Source organism: Carica papaya, chromosome 1 (assembly GCF_054855325.1).
Source record: "Carica papaya isolate Zhongbai chromosome 1, ASM5485532v1, whole genome shotgun sequence".
Lineage (NCBI taxonomy): Eukaryota > Viridiplantae > Streptophyta > Magnoliopsida > Brassicales > Caricaceae > Carica > Carica papaya.
This window is the reverse complement of record NC_142309.1, coordinates 2,344,965-2,367,280: the sequence shown is the minus strand read 5'-3', so window position 1 is coordinate 2,367,280 and position 22,316 is coordinate 2,344,965. Positions and strand designations below refer to the sequence as shown.

At 32.0% G+C, this 22,316-nt stretch overlaps 4 protein-coding genes across 5 annotated transcripts; all 4 read left to right on the top strand.

Moving 5' to 3' along the window:
* The first annotated feature begins 895 nt into the window (after positions 1-895).
* On the top strand, positions 896-4,737 carry LOC110825086 (eukaryotic translation initiation factor 6-2-like). The gene is made up of 8 exons (XM_088213683.1): positions 896-1,135; positions 1,569-1,613; positions 1,789-1,885; positions 1,981-2,066; positions 2,159-2,203; positions 3,055-3,185; positions 3,671-3,781; positions 4,130-4,737. Exons 2-8 carry the CDS (start codon positions 1,604-1,606, stop codon positions 4,385-4,387), a joined length of 738 nt encoding a protein of 245 aa, XP_088069809.1. The 5' UTR covers positions 896-1,135; positions 1,569-1,603; the 3' UTR covers positions 4,388-4,737.
* A 1,024-nt stretch (positions 4,738-5,761) lies between these two features.
* On the top strand, positions 5,762-7,149 carry LOC148269080 (uncharacterized). Its single transcript, XM_088213679.1, has 2 exons — positions 5,762-6,114; positions 6,709-7,149. Exons 1-2 carry the CDS (start codon positions 5,903-5,905, stop codon positions 7,028-7,030), a joined length of 534 nt encoding a protein of 177 aa, XP_088069805.1. The 5' UTR covers positions 5,762-5,902; the 3' UTR covers positions 7,031-7,149.
* A 5,130-nt stretch (positions 7,150-12,279) lies between these two features.
* PAO4 (polyamine oxidase 4) lies at positions 12,280-18,243 on the top strand. Its single transcript, XM_088213667.1, has 10 exons — positions 12,280-12,890; positions 13,500-13,615; positions 13,708-13,797; positions 14,489-14,601; positions 15,601-15,688; positions 15,790-15,875; positions 15,976-16,078; positions 16,571-16,668; positions 17,102-17,531; positions 17,718-18,243. The coding sequence occupies exons 1-10, from the start codon at positions 12,848-12,850 to the stop codon at positions 18,030-18,032; spliced, it is 1,482 nt and encodes a 493-aa protein (XP_088069793.1). The 5' UTR covers positions 12,280-12,847; the 3' UTR covers positions 18,033-18,243.
* A 392-nt stretch (positions 18,244-18,635) lies between these two features.
* On the top strand, positions 18,636-21,322 carry LOC110815467 (vesicle transport protein GOT1-like). Of its 2 annotated transcripts, XR_015817153.1 has the most exons (8): positions 18,636-18,922; positions 19,025-19,100; positions 20,086-20,177; positions 20,281-20,361; positions 20,454-20,551; positions 20,656-20,737; positions 21,062-21,158; positions 21,268-21,322. XR_015817153.1 is itself a non-coding variant. In XM_022043280.2 (7 exons), exons 2-7 carry the CDS (start codon positions 19,070-19,072, stop codon positions 21,098-21,100), a joined length of 423 nt encoding a protein of 140 aa, XP_021898972.2. In that variant the 5' UTR covers positions 18,639-18,922; positions 19,025-19,069; the 3' UTR covers positions 21,101-21,322. The 2 variants fall into 2 exon arrangements, 1 of the variants encoding a protein (XP_021898972.2); XM_022043280.2 differs by having other exon boundaries at positions 18,639-18,922; positions 21,062-21,322.
* The last annotated feature ends 994 nt before the right edge of the window (positions 21,323-22,316 follow it).

Genomic DNA, 22,316 nt, shown 5'->3' with positions numbered 1-22,316 from the left:
GATTATCGAAATACTTTGCTTTAAATTAAAATTTCAAGATAATGATAATTAGAACATAATAAATTATTTTTTAATTGTAATTATTAGTACTTCCATGTATAAATGTTTTTACGAATTATATTTTTTTGAAAAAAAATAAAAAGAAAACAAAAGCAACCCAATATTTAAATATTAATAAATTAAATTTTCGAGTCATGCGATTTTGTTGTTTTCTAACTTAATAATAAAAAATATCATAGTTGTGTGGGGAGAATTTAATTTATTAGTGTATGGTAGAAGTTATGTGATTAAATTAAATTTAATATTAATAAATTTATTATATATTAAGTAAATATTTATTATAAAATAATTAATTTATTTAATTAAAGTAGATATAAAGAAGAAAATTTTTATAAATAGATAAAAGGGGCGGGATTGAATTTTATTTGAAGTTAATTATTATAGTAAAAAAGGAAAAGATGGAATTTGAACATTATAATTTTTTAATTCAATAAATAAGTAAAATAATAATTTTATTAATACCACAAAAATATTTTATACACTAAAAGATAATTATTATGTTACATAAAAGGGTGAAGAAATTAAAAAAAAATCATTTGAAAATATTTTTGTTGAAAAAATGTTTAAGATTATTTTATTTAGTGTTCATTAATAAATTCAAGAATTTTTATTCCAATGTTTTATGTTAATTTTAAAAAATGATTTTGAGAATGTAAAAAATAAATGTAATATTTTTATTAATTAATTTACTTAATCACTGTCTTCATATTTCTAAAAATAGAAAATGATAATATTTTAACCAATATATATTTATTTTTATATATTTTTTATTAATTAGATAAATACATTTTAATAAATTCATATTCACATTATAATACGTAAATACATATAATCGGTCAGCACGTGGAGGACTTGTGCCCCAAGTCGAAACCCCAAAACTTGGGGCTCAAGTTCTCCACATCCTTATCGCCGCTCTCCCATTTTTCCTCTGCGGAACGCCCTCTCCGTGCCTGACAAGCTCTCGTCTTCTTCCTCTCACTCTACTCTATAAGTACAATCAACAGATTCAGACATCTATATACTCTCCTCTCTCTTCACCAAGTGCCAGCATCGTCGGTCTCGCTTGCTGCTGAAGGTTCGTTTTCGCAATTTCATTTTCTTTTTTATCGAATCTTTTTCTAATATCTTTGAATATTGTATGTGATGAACTCTGAGGATAGCATGGAAGTCTTCTTGATGAAATTAAGTCTCTGAGTTTGCTGTTTGGATTTTTTTTTTGATGGATTTCAGCATATTCTTTGAATGCTCAAGAAAATTAGAGAGTGATTCAATATTGATTAATTTCTCTAGTTTATTGAATTTTGGTGCTTATGATTCTGCTTCTAAGTAGTTACTTCAATCGATATCAAGATTTGGGGTTTATATGAATGCAAATCGGTTCTAGGTTAGGCTTTAAAGATTCTTTTAGGCACTTGTTCTTGGTTTGATTGATTAAATGTTCTTACATTGCCCTTCAAGTAGTCATGTTTTTTTGTTGTTTAATCCATTTTCACATCTTGCTACTGCAGGTTTTCGCTTGTGCTTGGACATATTCCTTTATATCATGGCAACTAGTATGTTATTAGCAGCTTCTCTCTCCTTACTCTCTTTATTTCTGTTTTTTGAAGTGTTTATGCATGTTATCTTGTTTCAGAGTTGCATATTTCATTTTTCTTCTCTGTTGGACTTTTTCACATTTGTTTATTTTAATCGGCATACCACTCAGTTACTATATCTTACTAAATGCAGGACTTCAGTTTGAAAATTCATGTGAGGTTGGAGTTTTCTCCAAGCTCACAAATGCATATTGCCTGGTTGCAATTGGAGGATCTGAAAATTTCTACAGGTTTTTTTTTTGGGTTTTTTCTGCAATGTTGATCTTTTGCCAGCACTCTTCCAACCTTTTATCTAATGGTTATGATTTTCTTGTGTTTCTTATAGTGCTTTTGAGGCGGAGTTGGCTGATGTTATTCCTGTGGTTAAGACCTCAATTGGAGACACTAGAATTATAGGGCGGCTATGTGCTGGTGTGCATTCTCATTCACATGTAACTTATAGGCTTTTAAGATGCCTCCAATTTCCATCAGTATGACAATTTTTTAATGTGTTGACATAATAGGGAACAAAAATGGGCTTCTTGTTCCTCACACGACAACTGACCAAGGTACGTTTTATGATCTTGAATTAGGAGTGTTGTTCTGGTGATTATGAAATCATTACATGTGAAGTTTATATTACAGTAGGTATCTACTTGGTCTGTTATTCATGTTTGCTTAACAAAAGACATTCTCTTTTAAAGGCAATTTGCATCTCTCTGTTATTAGCTTCTTAATCATCAAATTACTAACTCAAAGCATGGTATTGTAAATTTTGACTTGATATTGTTTTCATGATGCCATTCTTATTGGATGATTTTCCATATCAATTTAATGTTTCAACGAAACCCATGAACACAAGTCCTTTTGTTTACAGAAAAGAACGTTTTTAGCTAATATTGTTATTGATGTTGATATAATCAAATGTTGAGGGTAATTCAGTGTGCATTACAAGAACAGTTTTATGTTCAAAAGGAAATTGAAATATCTGTTTCTGTAATTTATTGACAAAAATTTGAGAAATTGTATGCTGTCAGATTGATAGAATAAAATTTGGATTACAATCCCATTTTACTTGCATTTTTCTTTCGAGAATCGTACATGATTTTTTTTGCATGACGTATACTTTGACTTATTGGTAAAGTGGTGAGCCCTAATGAATGCACGCACCAATATACCATGTGGGAGACATATTCTCTGTTAAGATTTGATATGTTCTGCCTAGCAGAAACAAGATTTTATGCATTAAAGCACATAATCATGAATTTCATAATTCTGCTATTAAATTCTCTGTTGATAATGGATTGGAAATATAATTGAATTTCCCTGAAGTGTATGATAAATTTAAACTTTTTTTTTTAGCTTGAATATATTTGAGTTCTCACCCCATGATGATGTTGACGGAGTTTTTCTCTTGAAGAGCTTCAACATTTGAGGAACAGTCTACCTGATCAAGTTGTTGTTCAGCGCATAGAGGAGAAGCTATCTGCTCTAGGGAATTGCATTGCATGCAATGACCACGTTGCTCTAACACACACGGATCTGGATCGGGTGAGTTTCTGCACTTCCTTAGGGTATATATTTTTTGTCATCAAATATCTTTGATGAGGTTTCTTTTTAGTTTGGTGGTAATACTGTCTTTTAATCTTTAAATCTCAGTTTGAAACTATCTCATCATAACAGCTTCAATTTTTCCATTAAACTTAAGCATGCTTAGGCTTTATTCTTCATTAGATTGTCTTGTATCCTAATTTCATATCATTACTTGAGCTCTAAAAATGAAATTTTTCGTTATACATGTTTTGATGATTTGTTCAAGAACTCTTTGAGAATCTTGGGGAGTTTATGACATTTGAGAGAGTTTTTTAAGATACAGTTGCCACTATTTTACTTCTAGAAGCATGATGTTGCTCAGTCGTCTCCTTGGGATTTCTTTTCTTGGCGATTACAGGCTGAGTAATTTGGTGGGAGGAATTTGTTACTGCAAATTTTATTTTGGAAGCTAACATCTTCTATTCTCCGGCAATTTTGGTCAGGAAACTGAGGAGATAATTGCAGATGTGCTTGGCGTGGAAGTTTTCCGGCAGACTATCGCTGGCAATATTCTCGTGGGCAGTTACTGTACCTTTTCCAACAGAGGTGGCTTGGTAAGTCATAACTCCCGTCCTAGTTCCTTTGGGTGGATTACATGTGGAATCATGATTTTGGATATAAACACAACTGGATAGGTAGCTGCCAATTTTGGTCCAGTTCATGTAAAAAAGCAATCTAACAAGTAATTCTGCTTTAAGAAGTACAAACAAAAAAGTTGTCATGAAAAATAAAAGATAAGTAAGAAGAAAAGGTATTCTATGAAAAAATAAATCAAAACCCTTGAAAAATATAAGTAAACTCAAAACATTGGAGTCCTCTATTTAATTTTCCCTTGTGTTTTTCATCTGCTTATGGGAATCATGTACTGGACCCTTGCTTATTTATCTTTGTACTTGGGCCAGGTTCATCCCCATACCTCGGTGGAAGATTTGGATGAACTTTCGACTCTTCTCCAGGTCCCTTTAGTGGCCGGAACTGTTAACCGCGGTAGCGAAGTAATAGCTGCCGGAATGACAGTAAACGACTGGACTGCTTTCTGTGGGTCTGACACCACAGCAACAGAACTTTCCGTCATAGAAACCATATTCAAGTTAAGAGAAGCACAACCAACTGCTATCGTTGATGAGATGAGGAAATCGCTTATTGACAGTTATGTCTGATTCAGTAATGCACCCACGAGCCACCAGTTCTGTGTGGAAAAAATTCGCGGTTAAATGGTGAATTACCGTTTGCAGTCCAAGATCATCAATGATCGCAGCGAATTACTGTCACCATTTAGCATCAGATTATTACACACAGTATAAATTATTTGGTGCACCAGACCAAGATCTTTTTTGATGGCAAGATCACCGTATCTTAATTATGTAGTAGTTGAAAATTTGTGTTGGTGTTGTTTCAAGTTAGGGTTTTAATGTGTTGATGAGTGTAAAAGGAATTCTTGTAGCTTATTAACCAAGATTGCGTGAATTTTCTGTTTGGTTTGAATTAACAGCCCCAAATGTTGAGATTCTATAGGTGATCTGGTGGTGGTTGCTTCTATTTGGTTTAAATTTATTTTGTTTTATTAATTTAATTTAATTATTTGATTACATAAGTTATATATATATATAATTTTATTATTATTATTTAAAAATTATGTTTAATTTAAATTCAACAGAGATTAAAATATTATTTTTATTTTTATTTTTATTTTTACTACTTTAGGTACAGGTATTTTTATTTATTAAAAAATTAATACTTCCCTAACTGAAGAAAGAGACATTCTCTGACTAAATTTCTGAGCAAAATTCATTGACACAAAAAAGAAAAAGAAGGATTAAAAAAATAAATACCGGAGGCGCTGACGTCATCTTTTACCTTGTAGTATCCCGTGGGCAGGAAAGCCTTATCCAAACGCTTTTTCTTTTTTCTTTTTTCTTTTTTCTTTTTCTATTGGAAAAAAAATGACAAACTATATAAATCTTTTTCTTGATATTTTGGTAAATACAAAAAAACACTTTTCAAAAATTAAATAAAACAATTCCTCCGTCACAGTTATTACCCATTTATTTTTCTAACTGTTAAATTAATTATAAATAAATTAATTAGGGTCTATCATGATCATCATTACTCATAATATTTAACTAAATTAAATTTTATTTCAATAAATAATAATATATTCAGATAAAATATTAAATAATTATAACAAAGTAAAAACTTAATTAATTTTTTTAAAAAAAATATTAACGTATTTATTACATAAATCAGATGTGAATTTAGATATTATAATTATTTATCAAACAAAAAAAAAGATTTAATAATTTAACAAATAATATTTATGATTAGTATTATCCTAATGAGGAGAGTGAGAAGACGCGCCCGACGAGTCGAGTGGGCATTGAAATACAGAAGACCTGTCCACTTTTAGCAAGCTAGGAGGATGGTGGACGTGGTGGATTGGGTAAGGGAGGGGACAAGGAGACCGAAATTGGATAAAGTCGAATCTTTTTAAATATATTTTCTCCCTTCTTTCCATAATATATGAAAACCCTACACCTTTATTAACTTCATCTCCTCCCTCCCTCCATCTCATCTCATCTCATCTCGTCTCAACTTTCTTTCATCAGGATTTCTGAAACTCAAATCCGTGTGTTATAACAAGTGGGTATTGCAGGAAACTTACAAGGAAAGAAGCTATGGAGTCTGTTTTGTTCGAGCAAGAAAGGGCTGATTACCATGAAATTGATGATGCTGGTTCGGTGATTTCCTCTTCTTCTGAATCTTCTTCTTCTTCTGAAGCTTCAACCATGGAGGAAGATGATTCCCCTCGTGAAGAAGTCACTTCTCATTCTTCAACTAAGGATCCTCTTCTTCAAATGTCTTCTCTTCTTCGACAACTCCCCTTCAAGTAACTCCTACCTCTCTCTCTCTCTCTCTCTCTCTCTCTCTCTCTCTCTCTCTAAGTATTATAATTTATTTTATTTGCCTAAAGAACTTCTGACAATCTTAGTTTAGAAAAATATATAAAGAATGTTTTGATGATAAATACATATTAATAGGAAATGCATTAATAATTAGATATCTATATAAAGATTAAATAAAATATATTAGAGAGAGATGTTACAATAAAATAAATTTAGTGTTTATAAGAAAAATGTTTAGAATTAATGTAAAACTTATAATTTATTTTTTAATTAAATTTAATCTCTATTTATATTTTAATTATGGTAATTTAAGTTTTAATTAAATTTAATTCATCTTTAATTTTTTTTTTTAAAGTTAATGATAGGTTATCTTTATCTTTAGCAGATTAATTATAATATTTATTTTTTAAAATTTGAGTTAGTTTATATGTAATTCTACTTAAAAGCATGCTAAGATATCAATTTGTGTAAGATCGAAAAACCCCAACATCTCTGTTTGGCATTTTATCAAACAGGTGATGTGCATGGTGTTTTGTTTTTTTGTTTTCTCTAGACTTTAATGGTGGGTTTTGGTTCAGGAGGGGGTTATCGAAGCATTACCACGGAAAATCACAGTCGTTTACGTCGCTCTCCGCCGTGTTATCAGTGGAGGATCTGGCGAAGCCGGAGAATCCGTACAGCAAAAAGCTGAAGTCCTGCAAAAGCTACGCCGGTGGGTTATCGGCGGCTTTTAGTAAATCGGTGGCGAAGAAGACGTCGGCGTCGAGGGGATCTTGCTCTTCGTTGACGGCGAAGAGAAGTGCCGGGAATTTCCTCATCGGCGGTAGACCTCCGATCCCGCAGCCTCACAGATCTGCCAGCACCGCTGCCATTGCGAATCAAACTGCCTTGTTTGCTTGATTATTAATTAATTCATGTCGGTTTTAATTTTTTTGGTTTTCCTTTTCTTTTATATGTATATATTGAAGGATTATTTATGCGGCTTAGTTAATTTAATTTATGTGGTTCACGTTTTTTAACATATATAGATATATGTATATATATTAACCATAATATAATTTTTTAATCTATGATTTTTTAATATAATGAATAATGTAATTTCAATTTGGAATTTTTCAAGGTAGATTTTCTTTAGAAAAAAGGTTTTTTTTTTACTTGTTACTTTTTTTTATTTCTTTTAATATAGTAGTAATTTATGTTTTAAATGTAGATTTAAAAATTTTAATTATAATTCTCCTATAAAAAATAAATTACAAGTATATAGAACTTTTAGTAATAATTTAATATAATTTATTTAAATAATAAAAAATGTGAACTTTGGTTCAAAATTATCTGAAATTAAGACATTTTTAAAAAATTAGAATAATTTTATTAATATCGGTCACTGCTTTTTTTAATTAATTTTTACTTCCTTTTATTATTAGTTAAACCAATAAAATAATTTTTAAATTAAATGTGAGACATTGCAATAAATTATTTTTTACATGTCATTAAATATTTTAAAACAACTTCTAACCTACTGCTTTGTGATTTAGTTGTCTTAAAATCAAAATAATTTAAAATTAATATTTTTTGTATTATATATTATGTCATCGAACACGAGGTACCTAAAGTGAACGATGATCTAATCATAATACAACACTTATTCAGTCTGAGTCCAAATAGTAATTTTATCTTTCAAACTATAAGAACTATTATTGTAATACTTAGGTCCGAAAATCAGTTTAAGATAATCTTTTTTATTTACAAAAATTATATAAATAATAAATTTTATTTTATTTCAATTTAATTTTAGTGATTTTTTGAGAAAAACTAGATTAGCAACGAAATTGAACACAATATTGGGGATAAGGAGTGAAATTTTAAATTCAGATGGTATTTTTTGAAAAATAAAAATAAAAATATGGGTTAAATTGTAAAAAGAAAAAGTTTAGCTGCGTGGGATGGCCTAATCAGCAACCCGAGCGAAGCAGAGCATACCGCGTGGCTGGTTGGTTGACATCGGTACCACACGAGAAACCACGCGAGCGATTCGCATGCTTGGCAATCTGACGGTCTAGACCTCATCCCCTGTGCATGAATGGTTCAGATACATTCTCTTTTTAGAAGTGATTGGACGGGCGAGATGGATCGCGATGGACGATCCAGATTTGTCCACGTCATCAGCCTAAATGAAAAATCAACGAACAATCCTCCTCGCTCCACGTCGACACAAACGGATGGCCTAGATCGAATAGGAGAATAGTATTTAAACTCTTCTTTGTAAGAGAATCTAACCCTAGCCGCCCAACCCTCGTCGGAAAAGAAGAACCAGACGCTAGAGAAGAGGCTGACCCCCTGGCCACCGCCGCACCAAACTCACCGCCGACCGCCAAAAAAGGTAAAATTTTCTCATCCCTACTCGGAATTCAATTCAAAGTCTCCTTGTTGTCATATCAGAGCAAAAGGGACAACAGTTGAGCCAAAAACTGCGGGCAAAACCCGACAGAGCCGTCGCAGGCAAGACCCTAAAACCTCTCCAATGACCCCCTTTCTGTTTTTCGTTTCACACGATTATTTAACATCGTGTTTACCGTCTCTTTCTGGTACAGGTTAGCCGAGAAAAATCTCAGCCACAAAGGAGAACCAGCGAAGTCACAACACCTGAAGACTCCCCCCCCGCTAGTAGGTTTCATTTTTTTGTGGCTAACCGAGGCTTCCTAACATATTTCTTCGCATAAATATGTGTAAAATCGGTCAAAATTGGCCAAAACCTACCAGACCGAGGCAAATCGCTGTCGTGGGCGAGGGCGCCATGCTAGAACCCTAAAATTGGTCGAAAATATTTTCAACATCAATTTTGGACTTTTGAGGTATTTTTGGGTATGTGAAAAGTATTTTGATTTTCATATGAAAAATTTAAGAAATCCAGAACCCGTTAGGAAGCGTAGTAAATAATACAACATTTTGAAATATCAATTCGGGTAAGAATCCCTCACTCTACTTCCTGTTACGGTAATTTGAGGCTAATTACGTTGACTGATTTAAAAATTATTGACGAACTAGAAAGCGTGTGACTCTTAAACAATTATCCAAACACAATCCACAAATCCAACTTGAAAACACCCGAATACAATAATTTTATAATAATTAACATTCTCATTTAACAAATAAATATTTTAACAAAAAATACATATGATGGAACAAGACGGTGAATGATCTAAACATTGTCCTTTATAAGTAAATAGTGAACAATTTGTGCACTCGCTATCTCCATACCGTTAATATAAAAAAAAATTTGTTCGTTCTACTAACTATGTAAGCTCTGTATAACTTCGAGATCTTACCATCCTTTTATTCCCCGTGAAGCATCACAGTTAGTTTGACAAATTCATGGATTTGTAAATTTTTTATTTATAGAGACTAAATTCTCTAAACGAGTTTTTTAACGCACATATCTTACTTCTATATTAAAAAAGAGTTAAATCTTTTTAAAGATCAAACAACTTTCTTTTATATTGTGAATTTATTATTTAATATGAAAAATAATATATTAAAAATTAAAGCTAAAATGTATAACAATATCTAAAATATAAAATTTTGTATTTAATTATAATAAATAGAATATATATTCCATAAAATTTACATGATATATTTTTTTATCTTTTATTTTATAAAATATTGAATATCAAATAAATATTAATACTTGACTTAAAACTTATAATTTCACATTAAAAAAATAAAATATTAATATACGATTTATAATAAAAAAAAATTTATAACGAATTTTCCACGTAAGCAACGCGCAATATACGGAACATCAGTGCGTACAGCCGACTTATAAGACCAGCAATCATTACGGTGAGGCACATGCAAAGCGGAAAGTGAGCTGGCTGGCCAGATCACCATTACCGCAGTCCACCCACGTTCTTACAATTTGCTTCGTGGGTGCCGACGTGTAATCTAATGATTGGACAGACAACAAAACTTTTAGGTTTCTGTCTTTTTTTAAAATAAATGATTTTTTTTTTTTTTTATAAAAAAAGTATTATTATTTATTCTTTTTTAAAAAAAGAAAAAGGGATATATTTTTGTTGTATGAATTTGACTATGACTTTTTATATAATAAATTGCTATTAACAAAAAATAATAAACTACACGTTACCATCATGTTACTTGAATTAGTTTGGTTTTATTATATATTTTTTTTTGAAATTTTAAAATGTTATTTTACGTTTTTTTATTTAAAAATATAATAAATTTATCGATAACTAATTCAATTCGATCACTATAATTTTATTAATATAATAATTAATTAAATTATTAATTTTACTGAATCAAACATTATATATTAATAATAAAGTAAATTTAAATTTATTTTTTATAAAAATAAATTAGATCCAATTTTAATAAAATTCGTCAATTGCCGTCATATATCCCCCACAAGTAAGTTATATTGAGTATAATGAATTGTTATGAGATTTTTCTGAAATATGTTGTGATTGAATTTAATTTGAAGTTGAATTTTTTTTTTTTCTAATTATCTCAATTTTGAATTTTGTACAAATTTTAATTTTAATTTGAGTTTAAGTTCAAATTCGAACTCAATTTTAAATAAGTAATAATTCATGGATTAAAAATCTTGTAATTTTAAAAGCAAAATATTAAATATTTAATTCATTGTTGAAACGACTTTCGACAATTAAATTAATTTTTAAAGTTTGATACTTATTATAATTATATTTTAATATTTATTTCATTACAATTTGGTGAATTAATTAAATTAATAAAATAATGTTAAAATTGTAATAAATATTAAAATTTAAATATTTGTATTTAACGAAAATATTACACACTACACTCCAAACAAGTAGAAACCAAAAGGGGGTCAAGAATATCCTTGCCAAGATCTCCTCTATTTTCGGGGTAATATAATTAGTTTTCAAATTCACATTTATTTCATTTTTTTATAATTAAAATAATTAAAAAGCCGAAAAAGGGATGACGACGATGACAAATTGCTCATATGATTTGGATCCTTCTGTCTCATTTCAATATATTTAATGAAGAAATTTATAATATGATTTCTTTAGCATTTTGGTAGGTATCATTTGCTTTTCTAATTAATCACTACAAAAATACTATAGACTTCCTATTACTACCTAATATTATATATTCAATAATTAAAATACCCTTTATTAATTTATTTACATAATTATAAAAAAAAAAATTGTAATGATTTCGAATCATAATACCATTTATATTGTGTTGTAAGTAGTATTTATAATATATAATTTCATTTTAAAAAATAAAATATAATTATAAACAACCATAACTTTTGAATGTAATTGATATTGTGTAAAGCATTCGATTTGTGTTTACACTCGAAATCATTAAATAATTTAGTGAACGTTCTGTAATTTTACTTAATTATTGTTTAATTTTGTATATTTTTTTAAAAATTCAGTGCTATTTAATTTTAATTTTAATTTTTATACATTAAATTATTTATTTTTCATGCTATTATCTTTTAATTTTGTGAATTTTTGTTAGTTGTAAATTTTTATTCTACATGTTTTTAATATTTTGTCTATAAAAGTTAAAATATCTTAAAAGTTATGATATCAATTTTTTTTTTAACCAAACAATTAATTATATTATTCATATGATGGTTCATAATTTTTTTTTATTATAGTACTAAATTTGAATAGTTATTATTCGGTACGAATCAAATAAATTGATGTGTATGATTCCATCTTCAATATCAGAAATTAAAGATTAAAGAAATTAATTTATTTATGATAAAATAACTTTTTATAAAAAGATTATAATTAATATAAACTAAAAATAAAGAAAGCTCTAATTTAATTAATAGAGCATACATATTATTTGGTTATTACAAATTAATTATTTTTTTTTAAAAAATATTTTATTAACTATTTTGCCCAAAAGATAAAAAAATTCCGTCTCAGTTAAAAAGCAGTTCAATTCAATCCAATTCAATTTTGGAGTTTCTATTTTATAAATAAGGTAAATAGATCTCATACGACTAACGTCTACTTCCAACTGAAATGACGAAAATACCCCTGCGAGTTAGTTGTATCAACGAATCTCCAATTGTAATTTGATTAAGTGGGACCGGGGGCTTCGCCGCTATAAAAGCGGGAGTCCGTTGCGCTTACACAGAGCCGTAGCGATCTCGTTCATCTCTCAATTTTCTCTTTTGTTCTGTTCTGTTCTGTTCTGTGTTGTATTTTGCCAAGACACGTGAAAGGCAAGAAAAAAAAAAAAAAACAGAGGTAGGTCAGAGGAGACCGGAGGAAGACGAAGAGGCGGACGGTGTTAAACGCTGAATTGCAGCATCGAGTCGGCGATCTATGCGACCTACGTTAATCTCTTCGGTTCTTGGTAGATCTTTCGTCGTGTTCTTGTTCTTATTCTTGGAATCCGGTCGGTTCCGGAACTGTGGAGGATATTGTTTTGAGTCGATATTAGGCAAAGAAAATTCACCTTATGAGCTGGTTTGATAAGCTGCGTTGTTCCTCCAATTTCAGCCGCTTCATTGCCGGCCTTCTCATCTTCATACTTTATCATTCGTTTCAGTTAATTTCTAATTTCTTGATTCCTATACACCCGTAAACTCTCTCAGAAGTTTGTTTCGCGTGTTTCGATTTATTTTCTTGCTTTGTTGTTCGAATTATCAACAACATCTTCGTCGTCGTCCTCATTAAGATCTTTATGGACACCGACGATTCTTTCTCCAGTGACAACTTGTTTGACGGTTAGTATATGTGTATATTCCTCCAGTTTCTTGATTTTCTTTAAAGGTTATTTGTTTGCGTGTGGCAATCTTGGAATTTGATTCTTGAAGGTTGTTTTTAGATGGTTAGCTTTTTTGCTGCGAATCTTTTCGGCATTGATTCTCTTTAAATTGAAGCGGAAAAATTTGGAAATTGATCTAAAGAATTCACTGTATATTCTGTTGCTGACCAACAATTTAGTGGGGAATAAGCATTTCCTATTGGTTGAAACAGCACAATTGAATTCGTAGCCCTATTTTGTGGCCCTAAGTACTTGTGAGATCGTACTGAACCGATGAATGGTAATATAAGCACCTGCAGCAATACTGTTTTGTTGTGAAGAAAAAATATGAAATACGTTTCTGTGTCATTTTGTTGGTCGCCAAAGCAACATTTACTAGCCGATGATCTGCATGCCATAAACAGGAAACTGAATGACAATGACATTAGGAAGTCTGCAGTGAGCATTCCCTTGGCAAAATGGCATCTGACTTAGCCAGATTTAGTACTTTTTAAGCTATTTTTTGGTGATCTCCAGTTCCAATCCTGGATTTTGTGCACATTTTGATTTTTGGTAATCCATTTGGCAGGCACTATTGCCTCACTTATTGAGAGACGTAACAGTTCACACCCGTCTGTCATCGTAATTGGTGCCGGTATTTCAGGTCTTGCTGCTGCACGTATTCTTCATGATGCATCTTTTGAGGTGATAGTCTGATAACTGCTTATTTCTTCTATGGTTATGGATACAACAGTTATTTTATCTTTAACAATCTCTAGTTGTCAAAATCTGCATAGGTGGTTGTGCTGGAGTCACGGGATAGACTTGGTGGCCGTATCCATACTGACTACTCATTTGGTTGCCCTGTGGATATGGGAGCTTCATGGAAAGTTCCTTTCTTTATTGGTTTGATGGTTTATACCTTTTACTTTTTGGGTCCCTTGCCTTACCTTGTATGTGATAGTTAATTGTTACAAAGATACTGCACATCTTTATGTTGGCCCTTGTTTACTTGAAGGATTTTCTTATCCATGCTCTCTGCCTGATACAATTTACGAATTTTATGTTTGTAATTCTAATTTGTTGTTTGTCACAATTGTTGGCTTGGTTAAGTTCTTCATAGTTTTAGTGGAAAACTGGGAAGTATTCGTGAGTGTCTGATATGCTTAATTACTTCCTGGGATGAAATTTATTAACAAGAAGAATAAGTGCTTCTTTGGAAAGAAGAAAAGCATTGAAAACAAAAAGATTATTTGTATTTTCCATACATACATTTTTGTCACTCGTCTAAATGTTTCATCATTTCGTTCAAATCGCTTTGACCTTCCAGAGCACATTTGGCAGATAATCATCCTTTATTATACTCATAATATTTTCATATAATTACAGGCATAGCATTAGTAAGTGCATTTATACAATGAAAGAATGCTTCACAAACATTCTCATATTCAATCCTGTTTATGCCTTAAATGTTCATATGTTTTTGGAGGACTAAAATTTTTTCATTGAAAGAAGAAAGGGTACATAACTTTGATTTCAAATGTGTATTAATAATTTTTTCCATTGATTTTATTCAGGCTACATGGAGTCTGCAATGAGAATCCTTTGGCTCCCTTAATACGCTGTCTAGGGCTCACGATGTACCGTACCAGTGGCGACAACTCTGTTTTATATGACCATGATTTAGAAAGGTAATCATTTCCTGACTTCAGATTGTATGCACAAGTCCCTAGATCAGAGATGAAGCTTAGATTCAAGCACATGGAACTAAAGTTTTTCAGACTAACTTTCTACATATCATGGTATGCTATATTGAATACCATACCGTATTGCAATGGACAAGCAAATAACATGTTTTGGTTGTAAATAAGATAAAGCTACAAAAACTGAACTTGTTTTTTGTAAAGGTAAAAGAAGAGATGTGTCAAAAGCGAACCATTCTGGTGCCAATCCAATAACAAAATAACTATTTTCAAGACAATAATTCTATATGTCACAAAGGATTCCTTCTAAGCCGAAAATGTTAGAGAGAGTAACACTTCTATAATATCAATGGAACTGTCAACACCATCAAGCATCCTCTTTATTTTTTCAGCTCTATATAATCTGAAAAATTATAACAGAATCTACTTAATTGTCATCTTCGGCCCTTTGGACACCATCCTTCTGAAGTCCATACCTAATCCTAAATAGGACCAGCAACTAACCAGTTTCATGCTAAGCAAGGATGGAGACATTTAAAAATTTCAGGTGCTTGCGCGAGGTTTTTCATCCCCTTCATTAACATAGAGATTGTTGACAAACCATGTCTCTTCCTTCAAATTATTAGTAGTCAATATCTTTTTCCAAATTGCTTGAGTAAGAATACAACCTTTAGGAAAATTGTCTTTTCAAAGTCTTGTTTCCACCGTCCCTAAGATTCAGAAATAGGAACTAATCTCATTTGTGGTAGCATGATGCATAAAATGAAGTTGTCCCATGTCCACCATACAAATAATGTGGGGCATGTAAGACAAGTAAACGATACGCATGCAGAAGGATATTGATTGACTTTGAAAATTCAACTAAAAATGTTGTTGGATGAATCAGATTTTACCCAGAGCATATAACATAGTCTCTCTTTTCATTGTTATAATTTAAACTTTTTCAGATTAAATTATTAATTGAGGATCTGGATTTGGTTCTTTCAGTTATGCACTTTTTGATAAGCATGGCCATAAAGTTCCACAGCAGATGGTCGCTGAAGTTGGAGAGACTTTTGAGAAAATCCTCAAAAAGGTACAATCTTGATATTGTATTCTGAGAAGTCTTATATATGTAGTTCCTGCACAGTGTGGATAAGCAATCTGCTTAGTTTTTTTTTTTGTTGGCATCTCTAGACAGAGCAAGTAAGGGATGAACATACCAGTGACATGTCTGTCCTTCAAGCAATATCGCTTGTGTTAGATAGGCATCCAGAATTGAGGTATTGGGCGTGAAAGGATGTTCAATGTTTAATGTTTATTGCATTTTGTTGTCATTACAAGATCAATCAGTGCAATTGACCTAACTGGCATCTTCTGTAGACAAGGAGGGCTTGCCTATGAAGTGTTGCAGTGGTACATATGCAGAATGGAAGCTTGGTTTGCAGCGGACGCAGATATGATATCACTGAAATGTTGGGACCAGGCAAGTGAAGTGTCTGATTTTTCCTTAATTTCATGTAACACAGTTTTTTATTGAATGGAAGATCATTGTTCTACTATGTAACGCCTTGAATTATTGCTGGTTGCAATTCTTTGTAGTCGTTTTACAATCTATTTTAAGATGGTTTTTGCATTTACTTTTTAAAGAGGAGAGGGGAGCACTTTATAGAAATCAGATTTAAGGAAAGAAGAAAGAACCTTTTACACATAAATTTTCTGAACCCAACTTGGACTGGATTAAGCAAAATCATTAACTTATTAAACAAACTGGAAACTTCTCTATGCAGAAGCTGACCTTTCTTATCTTTTACTGCCTGCTTGTTGGTTATCAATTATTATTGCCTATAATAGCATGACAATTTCCTGGCAATTATCTACTGGACCAAGTTATGATTGATTAAAGCAAACTTACATATCAGATGCTATTCGTTTTGGAGAATAGCTTACTTAGTTGCAAGTAATTCTTGATGTGCAGGAGCATGTTCTTACTGGTGGTCATGGACTTATGGTGCAAGGTTATGACCCTGTGATAAAGGCTCTTGCAAAAGACATTGATGTCCGTTTGAACCAAAGGTACTACCAAAAATCTTTCTATTTTGGCGTTTTAATCTTTGACTGGCGTATTGTCTTTCCTCCAATATGCTTGTGTTATTGTCGGGTAGTGTAAGACCTAATTGAGCATGGTTATTTTCTTCTGTTTACTACTTTGAATAATGTTGAGAAACTAAGCTTCATATATTTATCTTTTCTTACTGAACTGCCTGTATCTGAATCTAACTTCCTGTTCGGGGAATTAACAAGTTTTACAAAGGTTCAGTATTAACATAAACTGTATTTTCGCTTCCTATTCTTGACAATTAGGTTCAATAACTCTGTGGCACTTATCTGTTAAAGAAAAATGTAGAGAAGCCTAACCTTGGAAGTATTTCTTTATCAAGAAGCCTTCATAAACTGTATCTTCTTGTGTGGTGACATTATTTTGACGCTGTATAGAACTTATATGTAGGGTTACAAAAGTCTCCAATTTGTGTAACAAGGTGACAGTCACAGTTGAGGAGGGGAGGAACTTCATTGCTGATGCTGTTATCATAACAGTACCAATTGGTATTCTAAAGGCCAATTTAATACAATTTGAACCAAAGCTGCCCGAGTGGAAGCTCTCTGCAATTTCAGGTCTAGGTGTGGGAAATGAAAACAAGATTGCCTTAAGATTCGATACAGTCTTTTGGCCAAATGTTGAACTCATTGGTGTTGTTGCTCCCACTTCTTATGCCTGTGGTTATTTTCTCAATCTTCACAAGGCAACAGGCTATCCTATACTTGTCTATATGGCTGCTGGAAGATTTGCTTATGATCTCGAGAAGCTATCTGATAAATCTGCTGCAGATTTTGTGATGTTGCAACTGAAGAAAATGTTTCCTGATGCAACTGAGCCGGTAAATTCATTGTTTCCCATTGTTGCTTTCACCTCCCTGCAGCCTGGAATTTGCTATCTGGATTTACTTGTTTTACTTTATGGCGGCAATAATGAAATATTTCGTTTCTTACTGGTTGGATGCCCAAGTGGTGTTGATAGGCAGGACAAAACTTCTGAACCAACATATCTGGTTTCTTTGAAACAGGTTCAGTATCTTGTGTCACATTGGGGAACAGATCCAAATTCTCTTGGTTGTTACTCCTACGACATAGTTGGAATGCCGGAAGATCTGTACGAGAGGCTTCGAGCACCTGTTGGAAATTACTTCTTTGCAGGGGAAGCCGTTAGTATGGACCATCAGGGATCTGTCCATGGAGCTTACTCAGCTGGAGTAATGGCTGCTGAGAACTGTCAGAGGTATCTTTTAGAGAGGCTAGGCAGCCTCGAGAAGATCCAGATGGTCTCTCTGAGGAGTGAAATTCTAGAAGCTACGTTTCCTCTCCGAATCTCAAGGATGTGAAACGTTAGAATTTGGAAAGAAAAACGAGTTGGTTAGTTGTTATTATGATCTCAAAATAAATGCTAGATTAGTATCGCTATCTGGTTGATAGACACTTTTTGTTCATTTTCAAGTCATATATGTAAAATCCTTAATAGTATGGATCTACAATTAACAGAAGCTCCTTTGGTTATTTGGACATTGGATATATTATTTTTCGGTTTGAATTTCAGCTCTTTGGTCTATATAAATTCCGAATCATGGAAGGAATGGTGACTTTATAACGTGTTTGGAACTAGGTTTATAAAATCGTTTATAACATAATTTGAAGGAGTTGTTTCAAACTAAAGAATTTATTTGAGAATGGAATTGCGTAACATATTTTAAATTCCATTGAACTTGGTGGGATCTTAGAACTGGTTATACATTTAATGTTTTTGTCAATTCTTTCCAAAAAGAATGCTTGTATCCTGAGTGTATTCTTTGTAATAAATTTTAGACTCTGAATTTTTTTTTTTTAATTTTGTGTCATTTTCTATATTTTCTGATATATTTTAATTAACAGTACAGACAATAGAAAAAAACCAGGTATTGGATAGACTCCAACAATAATTCTCTAAAAATAAAAAAATAAAGTATGGAAATTATTCAATTTTAATCTCAGCAAATAAATAGAAAATTGTCGCGTCCGATCTCGATGACTTTTTACCATCTCATGTCAGCTTGGTGGTAGAAACTGATTTCTGTTATTCTGGTCTACTCTCTCTCTCCTCTCTCTCTCTCTCTCTCTCTCTCTGGGATCGCACTGCTTAAGAATATTAGTCCCGGACAACAGAGGGCTCCTTCTGCTCAAGTTCTTCCTTCAAATCCTTCTGTTTCATTCCCTCTCCGCTTTTCTACTTCCGTTTCAGGTATTCCTTCCAAAACTCTCATTAAATCGAACTTTCTTCCTTATTTAATGAAAACATTTCCGCATCTTGTATCCTCTTCTGATATTAAGATTTGATCTTCAGTTGAAGACGTGAACGAGGAGCAGCAGTCTCTGAGTCACCTCCGCAATGGTTTCCTTCGAAATGAATGACCGAAAAAGTGAGTACATGTTCACGTTGTTGCTTTTTTGGTTAACTTTTTCCCTAGTATGTATCTACTGTATCCGTACGTGGATGCGATGATTGGAAGAAAATTTTATGCTATTTTTGGTAGCGAGCGAACACTCTGTATGAATTTCATGGATGCTGTTTTGCCGTTTATGAGAATTTTTTGTGTTTTATTTATTTCGTTTTGGAAACTTTTTATCGGCTTGGTGTGGAACATGGCTGTGGTTATTGAATTTTTTCAGAGAAGATGGCTATGGCTTATTTGCGATTGTATCTTTGGTTGAAACAAGTGTATCAAGTGGTATCCGCTGGTGATTTGAAAGTTGAAAGAAGATAAACTATTAGGTTTCGTTGTGTTGCCGTAGTCCTGAATTAAATATGATGAGGGAGAAAGTAGTGGAAACACGTTCGGGTGAGAAATTAGCATCTATTTTAGGAGATATGGTCCCATTTTCCCCTTCTTAAAATTCCAGTTGCAGAATTAGGAATCTCTATGTTTTTGCCTTGGCAGAAAGCGTTGTTGAAATTTAATGACCAAAGTTCTGGAACTATCCTCTATTACTAAGGAGGAGTTTACATCTCGAGAGCTCTAAGTTCTTTACTGCCACTTGGAGGTGGTGTTGGAGGTGCTATTTTCCTGGAATGTTCACGAGTGGGAGTTGTAATTGCTGATGTTTTTTTTGGAGAATTCATAAGGTCTTACTGTTGGAAATTAGCTTAATCGATTTAAGAATAAATCAATTCTTTGTGCTCTAATGGGAAGAGTTATAAATCTTATTCCAAATAAATGAAGTTGATCTAAAATTTGCTATTGATCTTTTGTTCAGTTTCTAGAAATGTCTGGATGATGGAGAAAGTGTTTGAATTTCAGTGCTTTAAACTTTGTACTCGGTTTTGGATGCTGAAACAGTTACAGGCATGTTTCACCCGCTAAAACTTCTGCACATTTTAATATTGGCATTTCTGAATTGAAACAGAGATTGGGCTAGGATTGACCGGATTTGGAATTTTTTTCTCATTCCTGGGAGTTATCTTCTTCTTTGACAAGGGTTTCCTTGCCATGGGAAATGTAAGTTTATTATGTTTATCTTCCATTTTACTGATCTGCCAATTCTCTAATCTATACATGACATTTGATTAGACTCCTTCATTTCTTTGTGTAATTTAATCAGATCCTCTTCTTCTCAGGGGTGACTCTAACCATTGGTCTGAAGTCTACCATGCAATTTTTTATGAAACGTCAAAACTTAAAGGTTTGATTTCCTTATCTGTGTGTCTGTCTGCGTGCATAACCACCATACAATTATTCCTTCCTCAGCCCGCCACACGCTTCATTGATCAACAGGGAACTTTGTCTTTTGGCATGGGCTTCTTCTTTGTTGTTATAGGGTGGCCGATTTTTGGCATGATTTTGGAAGCATATGGGTTTATTGTACTCTTCAGGTATTCAGATCCTTTCTCTCCATGATTAGTTGCCAGTCCTTCCATTTTACGTTTTTGTAGTTTCTGATTAATCTTAACCCAGTTTCTCATGTCTTATCTGGCAGGGGCTTCTGGCCGACAGTTGCAGTTTTCCTGCAGAGGATACCTTTTCTTGGTTGGCTGTTGCAGAAGCCGTATTTCAGATCGGTTTGTTACTTGCAATATCTTTTTATTTTTCTGAATTGAGAAACCTCTGGTAAGGATATGCTGCATTCACTTGTTGTTAGTCTGTTTAGTGCTCACCATGTTATTTAGATTAGGAAAAGGGAGCACTAACATACATTTAAAAAATATTTTTTAAAAAGCACTCTACAGTCTTAAACCCTTCTATATTTGGAGTCAATAGATATATTGATTTCCATGTATAATTTGCATATTAAGATGCTTTCATCCCAAGCTTCACAAAGCAAATACAGAAGTAGCTATTAAGCTTGTTTTTTTATTTATTTTTTTTCTCTTCTTCTCCTATAGATCTTTGACCGGTACCGTGGCAGACGGGTTCCTGTATAAGGCTGTGAAGTAACACTTTAGGAAGATCCATTCATATGGAGTATGGTCAGGACAAGAGGTATTGGTTAGTTTTGATTCTATGGTTAAGCAAAAGCCATCATGCTTCTTTTGTGTACATCAAGAGACAAATAGTTATTGCTTTCTGCTATTGTTTTGCCTTGTTTCAGTGTTTTAACTCTTGAATGAAATATGAACTTTTCATTTGAGGTTGGCCGCCAGCAATTTCATATCCACCAGTATTTTCATGTCGTATCCTAAGTATTATCTTATAATAGTTTATATTTGGTTCAAAGTCACTAACTTGATGGGAATATCTTATAGGTTATATGTGGTTTAGAGTTGCTAATCTGATGGGATGCAAATAAAAGTAATAGAGAAGTTTTACATGAAAATATTAAATTATATGAGGCACCCAAATGGGAATGCATATTAAACTATGTGGCTATGTCATCTGCTTTATGATCACTTAAGTGTTCACATAAAATTTAAAAACAGATTATCAAAATAAATAGATACTCAAATAAAAAAATGCAAATTGTACATCAACAATTTGAATATTTAAGATTATAATAAGCATAGGGTATGTAAAGAAATACAGTGCATTAATGTACAAGAAAATAAAAAGAGAAACAACAATAATTTTATGTGATGAAAGATAAACTAATGCACTGGATAATCATATTAGTTGATTTTTACAAATTTTTAATATGCTTAGTTATAATTTTTATTTAGTATTTTGATATTTTAAATAAGAAATTATTATGTTTCATTTCTTAATTAATCCTTTTTCATACTAATACCTAATTAAACAATTTAATTTTGAATTAATCAAATCGATTTTAAACTTATTCCAGTCAGAAAAGAATTTACATATATATATATATATATTTGTTCCTAAACTAGAATGCTCGGTTATGTATATAATATGTATTTTAAATTTAATATGTCTTTTTCTATTTTATATTATTAAACTAAATTATGATAAAATAAACATTTTATCTCCAAATATAATTTTTTTAATTCCCCCTTCCGTTTCTATGGTATCCCTTTGAAAGGTCAATCAAATTCCAATTGTCATTATAATTAAAAAAAAAAAAAAAAATTTGTTTTAATTTTGACTTTTTATTTTGGACGGAAATGTAGGTAAGCAAAAACGACCGCCGTATACCAGAAGCAAAATCCAAAACGGCAAACACGAGTGCATAAAACGCAGCAC

Bases quoted from the DNA above. Each gene is read 5' to 3' on its own strand.
- PAO4 (XM_088213667.1), top strand. From the start codon at position 12,848: ATGGACACCGACGATTCTTTCTCCAGTGACAACTTGTTTGACG. The intron at 12,891-13,499 runs GTTAGTATATGT...TCCATTTGGCAG, and splicing joins CAGTGACAACTTGTTTGACG to GCACTATTGCCTCACTTATT. The intron at 14,602-15,600 runs GTAATCATTTCC...TGGTTCTTTCAG, and splicing joins TATGACCATGATTTAGAAAG to TTATGCACTTTTTGATAAGC.
- LOC110825086 (XM_088213683.1), top strand. The intron at 1,886-1,980 runs GTTTTTTTTTTG...TGTTTCTTATAG, and splicing joins GGATCTGAAAATTTCTACAG to TGCTTTTGAGGCGGAGTTGG. The intron at 2,067-2,158 runs GTGTGCATTCTC...TTGACATAATAG, and splicing joins TATAGGGCGGCTATGTGCTG to GGAACAAAAATGGGCTTCTT.
- LOC110815467 (XM_022043280.2), top strand. From the start codon at position 19,070: ATGGTTTCCTTCGAAATGAATGACCGAAAAA. The intron at 19,101-20,085 runs GTGAGTACATGT...GAATTGAAACAG, and splicing joins CGAAATGAATGACCGAAAAA to AGATTGGGCTAGGATTGACC. The intron at 20,178-20,280 runs GTAAGTTTATTA...TAATTTAATCAG, and splicing joins GTTTCCTTGCCATGGGAAAT to ATCCTCTTCTTCTCAGGGGT.
- LOC148269080 (XM_088213679.1), top strand. From the start codon at position 5,903: ATGGAGTCTGTTTTGTTCGAGCAAGAAAGGGCTGATTACCATGAAATT. The intron at 6,115-6,708 runs GTAACTCCTACC...GTTTTGGTTCAG, and splicing joins CTTCGACAACTCCCCTTCAA to GAGGGGGTTATCGAAGCATT.